Genomic DNA, 13,227 nt, shown 5'->3' with positions numbered 1-13,227 from the left:
GTCGCTATAGGAGTCTGAAAAGTGGACCGGCGCTGTCTCGGTCACAATGAGTGAGTGAATAGAGGGAGGTGGAGGAGGAGGAGGAGGAAGAGAGGCTGCAGCAGGGAGATATATTTTGAGTGAAAGGATGTATTCTTGTTCTTTTGAAAATAAACACTTTGAAGTTTTTAGCGATTTCATATTTATTAACTTTTTATAATTCAAGCGCTTTTTTAAAGCACCTCTAGATTTTTAGATTTTAAAAAATGCCTATTTCCAAGGTTTCCCAGTACTTACATTTTAAAAAGCCAAATTCAAGCACCTTGTACGGACCGTGTTTAAATATACAAGCTATTTTTTAGTTTGAATAGAGTTGGATTATCAAGAAAAAGCCTTGTTTGTGCTTGTAACTATCCCCATAGGTAGCAGACGGCTAAATAAATAAAAATCACAAACGGATCCTTAAATTGTGACCTACTTACACATATTGAAACTGACAAATTGTTAGAGATCGTTAGCCATGTTCATAACTGTAGCCATGAGCTAGATTTTATTTAATGTAAAATAAAAAATAAAACAATGTACAGACATTGTTTGGTATTTTAGTTTTTCCAACCTAAAAGCATCTGAACACTTTTGTTGGAATTTCACATTCCACAACACTGAGCGATTTTAAAGCTTATTTGGATGTACTATACAGGGGCGTACTTTTAAAACTGTCTAATCACAGAATAAGAGATTACATGCTGCATTCATTAAATCTGGCACAATGTAATATACATGAGCACAATCCTTGTGGTATCTATATGGTGCTTTGACTAAAGAGACCACTGATTTAAAAGCATTTAAAATGTTTCTAAGACATATGCATGCCAGACATAATGGGTTATAGCAGATGTGTTAGAACTGGTAAATCGCTAAATTGTGTCGGACTCAGAGCATGCTGCAGCAGACACGAGCTTCTCACTCAGAATGCCTGTAGAATAGCAAGCAGACCTTTCTGAGTTTGGAGTAGTCAATCAGATCGGGTCTGTGTCTGTGTATAAGGGCGCAGAAGGCCAGGCCATCCTTCCAGCTTAACACACCAGAGGTGGATAAAGCAGGGGGAAAAAAACAGAGTGGAAAAAATAAATAAATCACATGACATCTGTTTCTGTAGCATGACCGCAATATGATCAATACGCCATTACTTAGCACGAAAGAATAGACAGGAAAAGAAAAAATACCCTTAGGGTTGAAAGGAGTACATGCAGTACCACAAAAGGAATATAACTGATTCATTTATCAGAGACGCATAGTGCTCCATTAGTCAACCTTCTCAAGGTTAAAGCTATCAAACAGAGTGGTCTGAATTGACTGAGAGAGCAGTTTGACTGTGAATCAGTCCACCTGCAGGAATTGAACCAAGCATGCTATGTATTCTGGGCTTTTTATATGTGAGCTGTTAAACTAACTATTTACAGTGGGGGAAATATGTATTGAACACGTCAACATTTTTTTCAGGAAATACATTTCCACTGAGGTTATTCACATGAAATTTTCACCAGACATCAGTATTAACTCAAGAAATCTGGAAATATAAAGAATTCACAACATTAAAGTCTTAATTAAAAAAATAAAGTTATGTGTAATAAAGTGGAATGAAAAAAAGGAAAAAAAAAAAAAAAAAAAAAAAAAAGAGTATTGAAAACGCTAAGAAAAAGTAGTTCTCCAAGGCAAGGTAAGGCAAGGAACCAGCTGAAATATGCAAGTAATTATACCTCCCATCTGTGCAAATTAACATCAGATGGGTTAGCACATTGATGGTATACAAAAAGCCTTTCTGTTACCAAGGTGTCACACAAGAAACATCTCATGATGGGTAAAAGCAAAGAGCTCTCCCAAGACCTTCGCAACTTTATTGTTGCAAAGCATACTGATGGAATCAGATACAGATGTATTTCAAAACTTCTTTCATGTCAGGGTAATTATAGACATGAATATTTTGTCTCTCAGCACTAACTTTTACAACTCAAATGTCTTACTACATAATAAATTTACACACAACGTTACAGACACATGCATTTACGCATATATGCATTTATATAAAATATAACCGCTCGAATAAGATATAAAAACACATTTTACACCTCAAGTTAGCAAGATTTCTGTACTATATATAAATATTTTCTCTTTTAGCATGGTCTACAAAACCTAACATTCCTTATTTCAGCATATATTTACACACCGTTGTAGACTAAGTACACACATCCAACGTATGCATTTCAAATTACGATATCAACAGGTGCATTATATAATTCTTTAGAACACACTGCTACATAAACTCTTCAATGCTGAGTTGAGTTGAAGCGTTCACTTCAGGGCTCAGGGGATGACTTTGACCGAGAGACTACATTTACATGGAGAGCAATAATCTAATTACTGACCTTATTGTGAATAAGACAATATTGTGATTAAGGTGTTTACATGAGTCGCTTTTAGAATACTCCTTTCATGTTCCTGTTTTACTTTATAGAACACAGATCGATTAACGGCACACGTCATTACGTCCCCACGCCACGCGGTCCGACGTTCCCTCCAGAATTTCACGTGTCAATATACAGTTCGTCTTCGTTATGGTACCGTATATAGTTTTGGGTGTTTTTATTTTTAATTTTACGAAAGCTTCGAGTGCAGTTAATTATTTGTCGTGCGATACGTGCAAATAGATGACTGCTTGAAGCCACGGGCTGTGAACGAAACCACGTACTATACAGTAGCTGAGATACATGTATTTCACCTTCTATATACTGTAGCAGGTTAGTACGGGGTTTCGGACGCAGCCGTGCTCTCTTGTTTGCCGTAAAAAGGTTGAGCACTGCCATGTGTGTACGTGTCCTGTTGCAAAATGCGGTGAAAACTCCAACACGATGTTAATAGTGTGATTAAGGTGTGTACATGTCTGTAATACACGTCGATAACGCGACTAAAGCAGGAATACTCCACACGTCTTAATTCCATTTGTGTTTACTTCGAGTATGACTTTAGTCAGATTAAGGTCATCAATAATTGCTGTTTACATGCTAGTTTCTTAATCAGAGTATCGTCTTAATCGGGTTAATATCGGATTATTCTCGTCCATGTAAACGTACAGTACTGAGTGATTGCGACACATTTGCAAAATAAAGCATTTAATGGTGCTGGAGAGGAGGGGTCAGCTTATGTGGGGAGTAAGATTAGGGGCTCCTCATGCATTTCTAGGGATTCCAATGTTAACACATTCACTTAACATTTTAATTATTATTTTATTTGATATATTATATATTATATTATTATTATAGAATAAAAACACTCATCCAAACCTTATTTCAAGCACCAGTTTGATGAACTCGACAATCCAAACAGCATGCAACAGGTAACTTGAGAGCTGTTTTATTGTGATGCAGCTGCTAGGGTGTCATGTCGGACAGACTGAGGTAGGGGAAGGGTGCATTGTTTCTAATGTTTGTCACAAAGCCAAAACCCAGCGGCACCCCTGAAATTAAATAATCACCAAAACTATGCCATTTGTTTGTGCTGATCTGTGCCACAAAAATGAATGTTTGTGCTGGTTTGGTGTGTGAGCTATTAATCTTTTTGTTGGGTTTTTTTTGGCTGTGTGACGTCACTCTCCAGCCCATGTCGCTCAAATCGCTCCAAATCGGCACCACTCATTTGTGCTCTGTTTGTGTCGTTAAAACAATCACTGTAACTATTTTCCCTTCCTTAGATATAACAAGAATGTTTTCGGGAGCGGAGACGACATTCTCCACCCCCATTTCGTCTAAATAGCATAAAACCGGTGTTGTTTCTTTGTGCTCGATTTGTGATGGACATTCTGGTTGACTACCTACTGTATGGCAGTGGATCATTGATGCTGATGGCATCATGAAGTTCATTAAGTACCAGAATATTGGTATGGTATTTTCAGCAGAAAAACATGATTATTGTCAGGAGAGAGTAGTTATTCTGTGGTACAAATAATTATTTTTTTAAAAAATCCCTTGTCTTTAAGCTCACAACACGTTGTTACTCACTGTACTGTATATACTGTATATACACGTTTGTTTTTGCTGGCCTGTAAATCAGGGTTAGGGTTAGGGTTATTAAATCAGTAATAGCATGGAATCTATCAAAGTACATAATCTCTCACCTGCAGTGGAAATTTTGGACGTTGACGTTCCTATACGGAGCCGTCTTCCTCTGGCACCACAGCAGCAGGCCCTCTTTAGCTGAGGTTTCTGAAAAGAAAATCACCACTAATAACCAACAGATCAAATAATATCTGTAAAAGAAAAGAATCCTGGGTCTTACCAAAAAATTAATAGGCTGCATGCTGGCTTTTTTGCAATAACTAGAATAAGTCTGGCAGATTTCATTATTGCTAATATAAGAAAAAATTGAGCCATGGGCACCTGGATTAATAAACCTTTTTCTCACCTCATCTTTTTTTCCATTTCACTCTAATCCAGGGGCATTATCTGAACTGTTAATCACCCGAGGCTGAGCCCTACAGAAGCCCTAAGCAGCCATGCATTATGAACTCTTTGTTGTTTTCTGGCGATCACAACTTAATTTTCTCATGATCTTGACATATCGAAAGTTGTTTTCTCGTGATCTCGATTTCATTTTCTCATGTTCTGGAAACAACCAAAAGCTGTTTTCTCATGCCTTGTGAATGGGACACCTTCGCCAAGTAGTGAATCCTGCAGGGATGACAGGGCCTTTGAATTACTGCAGAAAATAAGCTCTGTGACCAACAAAACTTTATGGTTCTTACCTGTTTTGTTTATGAAGGTAATTTTCACACAGCTTTTTATGAATTTTGAAGCCTGAATACACTCACCAGAAGTAAAAAGCTAACGTTAGGCTCTAAACGAACTACAGGGATGCATGACCCCAACGTCACCACCGCTATGCTTCCGATAACTCTTTCAACCTTTATTTAAAAAAACACTGCAACTGGAAAATACTCTAAATTGATAAATCGGCAAGTTGGAAAGTTTGAGTTGGAATAGTTTGCAAGAGTACGAGTATAAACACAACGAGGCTGTAGTAGATGAGTTTTCCTGTTCGGCGTGATGACGTTTAACGTCCCCGACAACCTCGTAGTCTCATTTAGCCACTCATTTAACCGTCTTAACAAAATCACAAGTGGTGTATTACTGATGTTTTTTATGTCGTAGTATAAAACGTGAACATATCTTGAACGTAGATTGTCAGAATGCAATTCCCAGCAACATCTCTAAATATTAGCAAACAAAATCTGCCTATATATATATATATATATATATATATATATATATATATATATATATATATATATATATATATATATATATATATATATATAATAAATAAAATGAAGGAAAAGATGAGATCATTTGTATCACTGTGTGCATTTTCATTTCCTACCTTCTACTGAGATGTCCTGGATGGCGAAGCGGAGGATAATGGTCCAGATCATTCCCAATGTCATCTTTACATTTCCATCAACGATCTCTAAAAACATGTAAAATAACACATTACTCTTCCCAAGTGCCACATGTTTTATTTCTTTTCTATGATAGTATTTATAGTTTTTATAAATACTTTATACCTTGTATATAAAGTATATACCTACACTTTATACCTATAAATACAAATACCTTGTGTTCACTATCTATCATACTTGGGTCTCATAATCTGTATTTAGACACACTACAGTCACTCACTAACAGGCTGAGATGATTTTAACCCATATAAATAACTATAGTATTTGATTTCAAGCCAGAATCTAAAAAAACAAACAAACAAACATTTATCTTTAATCTAATATGAGTCTGTCTCTCTTTCTGTCTATTTAGAAAGGCAACAGCAATTACAGATAAATCTAGGGTTAGGGCAACAGCTATTATTGGTTTATAATATACAGTATTTAGAAACTCTGTCAAGATAATACAGTGTCTTTAAACGCTCTTTAGCTTGCATCAGCTGTAATAAGCAACAATAAATATCATCACCGGTTTATTACCTTCTGCTCCAATGGACACCAGCTTTACCCCTTTACTGGTGATGTACTCCAGGGCTTTGTTCACATTGGCTATTTTGTGAAATCGCATTTTACCTCTGTCTGGTTTTGGCAGTCTTTCACCTAAAGACAAATACAGCAGCTTTTACAGTAAGTTTCTGACTTTCTGACTCTATCCAAAAGCAGTGCTCAGTCATTACTTACTGTAACACAGCACATGTCGACCCTGACCTTGCTTTCTTTTCCCCAAGATTACAATTTATCTGTTTAATCGGTCTGCCTTCGTGTATATTACAGCCCTAAATAAGCACATTTTTGCATATTGAAATCTGCATTTATTTATTTATTTGTTTCATGGCTAATCAGTTCCACTGAAGCACGTGTTCGGATGACATTTGATCTAAAACGGATCATAAGGTTTTGCACAAACTTGTGGAGTCCATTCCAGCTCAAATGCACACAGTCAGTAAAGCAAAGAGGAGACGTACCAAATACTAAGAAACTCTGAAATTCAAGATTTCTACTTTTCACCCAATAATTGTTATAATAATAATAATAATAATAATAATAATAATAATAATAATAATAATAATAATAATAATAATAATAATAACAACAACAACAACATCAATAATAAATAATAATAATAATAGCTGTAAATTTTATTGGAAATTAAAACTGTTATATTAAATTATAAAATATTATTTTATCAATTATAAAATAATAATTGACACCTTCTTTAAAAATAGTCAGAATGTTACCTCAGGGACTCGTTGTTGTTATTATTATTATTTTAATTTTTTTATTATTATTATTACTACTACTACTACTACTTTTTATATATATATATATATATATATATATATATATATATATATATATATATATATATATATATATATATATATACACACTAATTAGTGTGTGTGTGTGTGTGTGTGTGTATTACACAAGTACTTACACTAAGACAAAGTTCATTAAAATGAATATATGGAGTGAAATCGTCTCATCACAATACCAGAGATGACTTCCAGAAGGAGCATCAACTTGAGTCCATTACGAAAATCCTCCTCTATGTTCTCAATCTGAGTCCCAGCCTTACGCAGGTGTGAGTTGCACCATGCAGTGAAAGTCTGAGACACACAGATAGAGAGATGGAAAAACAAGATCGGGAAAGGCTTTAGAGTTAACACATTTCAAGCATGCCCTAAAATGTGTATAACACACTGTATGTACTATAAATGTAACACTTTTCACTCCATTATCAAACACACTGATTTGGATTCAACACAATGGACTGCGCCTACCTAATTACTGAATACCATGGTTTAAGACGAATAACTGAACATAAACGCTAGCCGGATTTCCAGACATGATCTGAAAGATTTTACATTAATGAAAACGGGAATTTATATGCAGAGTCTCAATTCTAAACTGTCCAATATACTTTAAGTATCAATTCTTTAGTGCAGCCAATTTATTGTGATTGATTATGATACTCTTTCTATGTAAAAAAGTTTATGAAATATAAGGATTAGTTTGTATTAAAGCTATTATATGAATATACTAAATAAGTACAGCAGATAAAGTATATTAGCTTATTAGTACTTCAATTTATGTACAAGAAGCATCATGAACCTGATGCTTCCTGGACATGTGGGCTGTTTAAATAATTTAATCATTATTTAATTCATTATTACATATCAGATGTGTATTTTATTCTTTTTAAAATACTCTGCTTTTCTCTACAGTAAGGTCAGTGTTCTTATATAGACTCGTATATACACATGGTGAGGTGCCGGAGGATGGGAACTCGGCAATATATACAATTTTTAAATATAAAATATTTTAAAATTTCTGCAGATTTTATACAGATTTGGGCCAAGATGTGTCATGTGACGTCATCACAACACGCATTCAGCCAAAGCCCTGTTCGCTTCACATGCGTTGAACATGACTACAGCTATCTCATTTACCAACAAACATCACCGGGTCAGACCATGCAAAACAATCTCAATTTTTTGGCTACAACAAGCACAAAAAAACTCCTGTACAGACTTAGTCGGTACGTTTACATGAACAACAATAATCCGATATTAAGACGATACTTAATTAAGAAACTAGCATGTAAACAGTGATTACTGATGACCTTAATCCGACTAAAGTCATACTCGAAGTAAACACAAATGGAATTAAGACGTGTGGAGTATTCCTGTTTTAGTCGCATTATCGACGTGTGTTACAGACACGTACACACCTTAATCACACTATTAACGTCGTGTGGGAGTTTTCACCGCATTTTGCGACAGGACACGTACACACACGGCAGCGCTCGACCGTTTGACGGCAAACAAGAGAATTTGTATCCGCCGTCGTCTTTTAGCACGTATAGCATGACAAATAATTAACTGCACTTGAAGCTTTCGTAAAATAAACAATCAAACACCCAAAACCGTATACGGTCCCATAACGAAGACCAACTGTATGTTGATACGTGAAATTCTGGAGGGAACGTCGGACGGTGTGGCGTGGGGACGTAATGACGTGCCGTTAATCGCTCTATGTTCCATAACACGTAAAACGGGAACATGTAAGGAGTATTCTAAAAGCGACTCATGTAAATCACAATACTGTCTTATTCAGAAGAAGGTCCATGATTAGATTTCTGCTGTCCATGTAAACACAGTCATAGATAAACTGATTAAAACAACAAAGTACTGTATGTCATCAGAAATTACACATGTCTGTGAAGGAGATAGACTGTAAAGATGCAAAAAAAAAAGGCAGTAATCGCTTTACTGTTTAAAGTTCTCAACGTTTTATTAGAATATAAAAGTCCAGAGATACTAACTTGCTATGCAGTAACAGAAACACTATCTAGGCCAGTAGAACGGATCGAATCCGGGAAACTTGTGAAGGAATGGAAAAATCAACATGCTGTATAAAACTAAACTATTGATCATCGAGAGAACAATTAATATCATGCGATTCCCTTCCAGCATGCAAGTCTGCTGTCCGAATTTTGCTCACACCTCCTACTGTACCTGAGACCGATGACCTTTTGCTTAGTTTTATAGATGTCTTTGTGATCATTTAAACATGAAGTTTAGACAGTACTTTTCGAGAAGCTACAAGCTCTAGTGTAGAAACATTACCTATACTATTCATTGAAATGTTTTATTTCTTGTGCGTCTCACTCATTACTGGATCCTCGTCTGTCGTTAAAGCTCTCTGCTCATACATGCAATATGCTGATCACAGAAGAATAGGAGAAACGGGTGAATGAGCTGAATTCATTGGAATCCATTAAGCTTAACATTGTCTATCAGTTCGTTTTTCATGTTAAACATGAATTTTCAGTGATTCATACAGTAGAGTACTGTACACACACAAAAAAAAAACAAGACACACAACCTGTGGAATATTATTTCTTACTAAGAGAATCATTCTTAGCCTTCAGTAATCATCAAAACATGCAGAATACTTATGATTATTGTACAACTCAAACAAACAAAGGGTGTAGGTTAAGTTGGACAGAAGGACATTTCTCCTGTCTGTGTCAGCTGTGTTGTGTGCCACTACTGTAATAAATTAACCTCGTGCTGAAGTTTGTTCTGGGCTCGCAGCCCTGGCCTGCATGTCACGTAAAAACAGTGCTTGTCAATCAACATTTAAGATAACAAACACACTGGGTCGTATTTAAATACCCCTAAATGACATTTAAGGTCACACAGGATGCTATATACAGAGAAAATAACTATTACACAGGTATACAAGGTGGCAATATATCCAACAAATCCAAAGCCCTTGAATTACTATACACATGCAGAGATACAGAATGTTACATTCAGAACTTGAGGATCATTGAGATGTATGTAAATATTTTCAAGTAATTATACAAAGTGTTATAGAGAGAGAGAGATACACTCAGAAAAAAATAATGAAAGCAGAATACCTCATAGCAATATATTTTGCACATTCATCACCTATGGGTTATTGAGGTAAAGCATGCACAGAGACACAGAGAGACACAGAGAGAGAGTCAGATAGAGAGAGAGACACAGATAGAGAGACAGAGAGAGAGAGAGAGAGACACACAACGAGAGACACACAGAGAGAGACAGAGAGAGAAGGAAACAGGGACAGAGAGAGAGAGAGAAAGAGACAGGGAGAGACACACAGTGAGAGACAGAGAGAGAGAGACACATAGATAGAGAGACAGACAGATAGATAGATAGATAGATAGATAGAGAGAGAGAGAGAGACAGAGAGAGAGGGAAACAGGGACAGAGAGAGAGAGACAGAGAGAGACACACACACAGAAAGAGACAGAGAGAGAGAGAGACACACACATATACACACACACACACACACACACACACACACACACAGAAAGAGACAGAGACAGAGAGAGAGACACACAGAGAGAGACAGTGAGAGATGGAAACAGGGACAGAGAGAGACACAGAGAGAGAGAGAGAGACACACACATACACAGAAAGAGACAGAGAGAGAGAGACACACAGAGAGACACAGGGAGAGACAGAGAGAGAGAGAAAGAGATCATTTCCAATGTATTTTTATAAATCATGTTACATGAACATGAAGAACAATGTACAGCTTCTCGGAAACCGATCTATGTGACCTAAACTGCTCTAATATTTGAATGGATTAAGGCCACATGGACTGATAGGTCACTGCTAACATCTCTATCCCCATGACACAAAGGGAAGTGGTAGCTCAGTGGTTAAGGCGTTGGACTTTCGATCGGAAAGTTGTGAGTTGAAATCCCAGCACTGCCAAGCTGCCACTGTTGGGCCCTTAACCCCCAACCGATCAGTTGGATAAATGAGATTAGTGTAAGTCCCTCTGGATAAGGGCTTCTGCCAAATGCAGTAATGCAATGACATTTCACTAAAATAAATATGGTCATGTTAAAGAATAGACAAGCCTAATTTATGGGGTGTTTTTTAAAATTAGGTTTATATATATATATATATGATGTGTTTATGTTGAGATTTTTATGCTCACAGTCCAGACAGTCTTTCAGAGTCACTTAACTTGGCAGGTACAAAGAGCAAACAGGTGTTACATTTTATTACAGACTATCCACTTAATACACACACACACACACACACATTCTGACTATCAAACTCCCCAGTGTAAAATGTATGTGTGTGATCATGCCTAAGGGAAGGTGACACCCTGTGGAGATGGCTGTTCCCCAGACCCTATACCCTAAGGTTAAATTTAGTTGCCGTTGTGTTCATTCTGATCTACAGGACATCATATAACTGCTGACAGTCTTTGCAGTGTGCACATTGCCGGGATGGCACAGTGGGAAAGCTGCTTGCTACTGAGCTCTATTGTTAGATAGTTCAGGACACACACACACACACACACACACACATACACACACACATACAATTTGCATGATGTAGGCAGCATACCACATTTCAATTATACTGCTGCCTGATGTGATTGTGCATAGTTAGTCTATAGTTAGACTGAATATGAATAATTGAGACTGAAAACAATCTTTTTGTTTACTTCGTTCCATTCAATTCTATTTTCCGTACCACTTATCCTGCACAGAGTCGCAGAGAGCCTGGAGTCTATCCCAGGGAACTTGGGGCTCAAGACAGGGGATCCCCTGGACGGAGCGCAAAGCCATCACAGGGCACAATCTCACACACACACTCACACACACTCACACATTGTAAATGCCAATCAGCCTACAGATCAGCCTAATCAGCCTCTGGACTGGGGGAGGAAACCGGAGTACCCGGAGGAAGCCCTGATGCATGGGGAGAGCATGTAAACTCGGAGCGTACAGAGCGGACACGGGATGAAGCAGGTGTATCCGCTCTTAACTGTAAGTCACTTTGGATAAAAGTGGCAGGAAAATGCAAAATGTCAGACAAGACCATATTGACCTTGAGTGTCTCACACTCACTCACACAAACACTCTCACTCACACACTCACTCACACACACACACACACACACACACACTCACACAAGGCAGGATTGTGGGATCTCTCTCACACACTCACACACTCACACACACACACACACACACACACTCACACACACACACACACAGGGCAGGATTGTGGGATCTCACACACTCTCACACACTCTCTCTCTCTCTCTCTCTCTCTCACACACACACACACACACACACACACACAGAGCAGGATTGTGGGATCTCACACACTTTGCGCTGTTGTTTCTCCCAGGCGGGGTCGAGCAGCAGGTCCCGGTCCCACTCATCCTCCGGCAGCATGTACTCTTCCTGCACGTAACCGTTGTTGTACTGCGTCTCCGTTTGTTTCATCGTCACCATCGTCGTCATCATCATCGAATCGCCTCTTCTCACACAAACCCGGGCCTAAGAGCAAGTTAGTGCTGATTCCCGGCTGGTCCTATGCTACACGTTCAAACCTGTGTGTAACCCGTGTGTCGTCCCACCGCCGCTGTGTCCCTCGCGCACCCTTTTTGGACACACGGCGCGCACGCGGGGGCTGATATCACCTTGTCACGTCACGTGACGGATGAACCTTCAACTGGGTCTCCGCTGACAAGTGACCGTGAAACCCGAGAGGACGATCCGGGATATAAGAAGTTTTGCTAAAACCCTGAAGAATAATCCACGTCATTTCACCTGGATTTCTCTTCATGCTCTATTTGTCCTGGTGAAATCATTTAAAAGCGTTGAAGGAGAATAAAACATGTTAATATAATGTCTAATTATCTGTAGTAAGATAGCCATCTAAGATAGATATCTAAGTAGAGATAGACAGGTTATGTTTATACCTCTTAACTGCTTCTTTTCAGTGAGTCAGATTATTTAGCTCAATTCACCAATAGCTGCAGAAATGCCTCATGGCATTCTCTTTTATTCCTTTTCCATTCATCCTGATAGCTGACCACCTCGCATAGTACACTTGACTACATAAAGCAGTGCAGTGGAGCGTTCCTGTAATACAGGGATTCAAACAGATGTTGAAAGCAGGTTTCCATGGAAGCAGTTTGTTAAATTACACTGCAGATGTAATGCCATTTTTGTAAATATACCAAAAAAGAAAAACACCCATATGTACTCATAAGTGGTTTTCCCAGTAGGGTTTGTGAAGAATAGCAATGAGGTTTGCAAATTTAATTTTGTTATAGTGGTGGAAATCACAACCCACTATTAACAAATATGTCTTTATAATT

General features: G+C 37.8%; 1 protein-coding gene across 1 annotated transcript in view; it reads right to left on the bottom strand.

The window, feature by feature from the left end:
* The window catches only part of LOC128617131 (alpha-actinin-2-like), a 34,858-nt gene extending 22,503 nt beyond the window's left edge, over positions 1-12,355 (bottom strand). Inside the window, exons 1-6 of the mRNA XM_053640137.1 lie at positions 12,227-12,355; positions 7,026-7,140; positions 6,011-6,130; positions 5,413-5,499; positions 4,151-4,238; positions 976-1,054 (exon numbers count right to left, since the gene is read on the bottom strand). Of these exons, the coding sequence (XP_053496112.1) occupies positions 976-1,054; positions 4,151-4,238; positions 5,413-5,499; positions 6,011-6,130; positions 7,026-7,140; positions 12,227-12,355 (618 nt within the window). The remainder of the gene's footprint in view (positions 1-975; positions 1,055-4,150; positions 4,239-5,412; positions 5,500-6,010; positions 6,131-7,025; positions 7,141-12,226) is intronic.
* Between the last annotated feature and the right edge of the window lie 872 nt (positions 12,356-13,227).

This window comes from Ictalurus furcatus, chromosome 13 (assembly GCF_023375685.1).
Source record: "Ictalurus furcatus strain D&B chromosome 13, Billie_1.0, whole genome shotgun sequence".
Lineage (NCBI taxonomy): Eukaryota > Metazoa > Chordata > Actinopteri > Siluriformes > Ictaluridae > Ictalurus > Ictalurus furcatus.
Note: the sequence above shows the minus strand (reverse complement) of the source record. Positions and strands in the feature narration are given on the sequence as shown.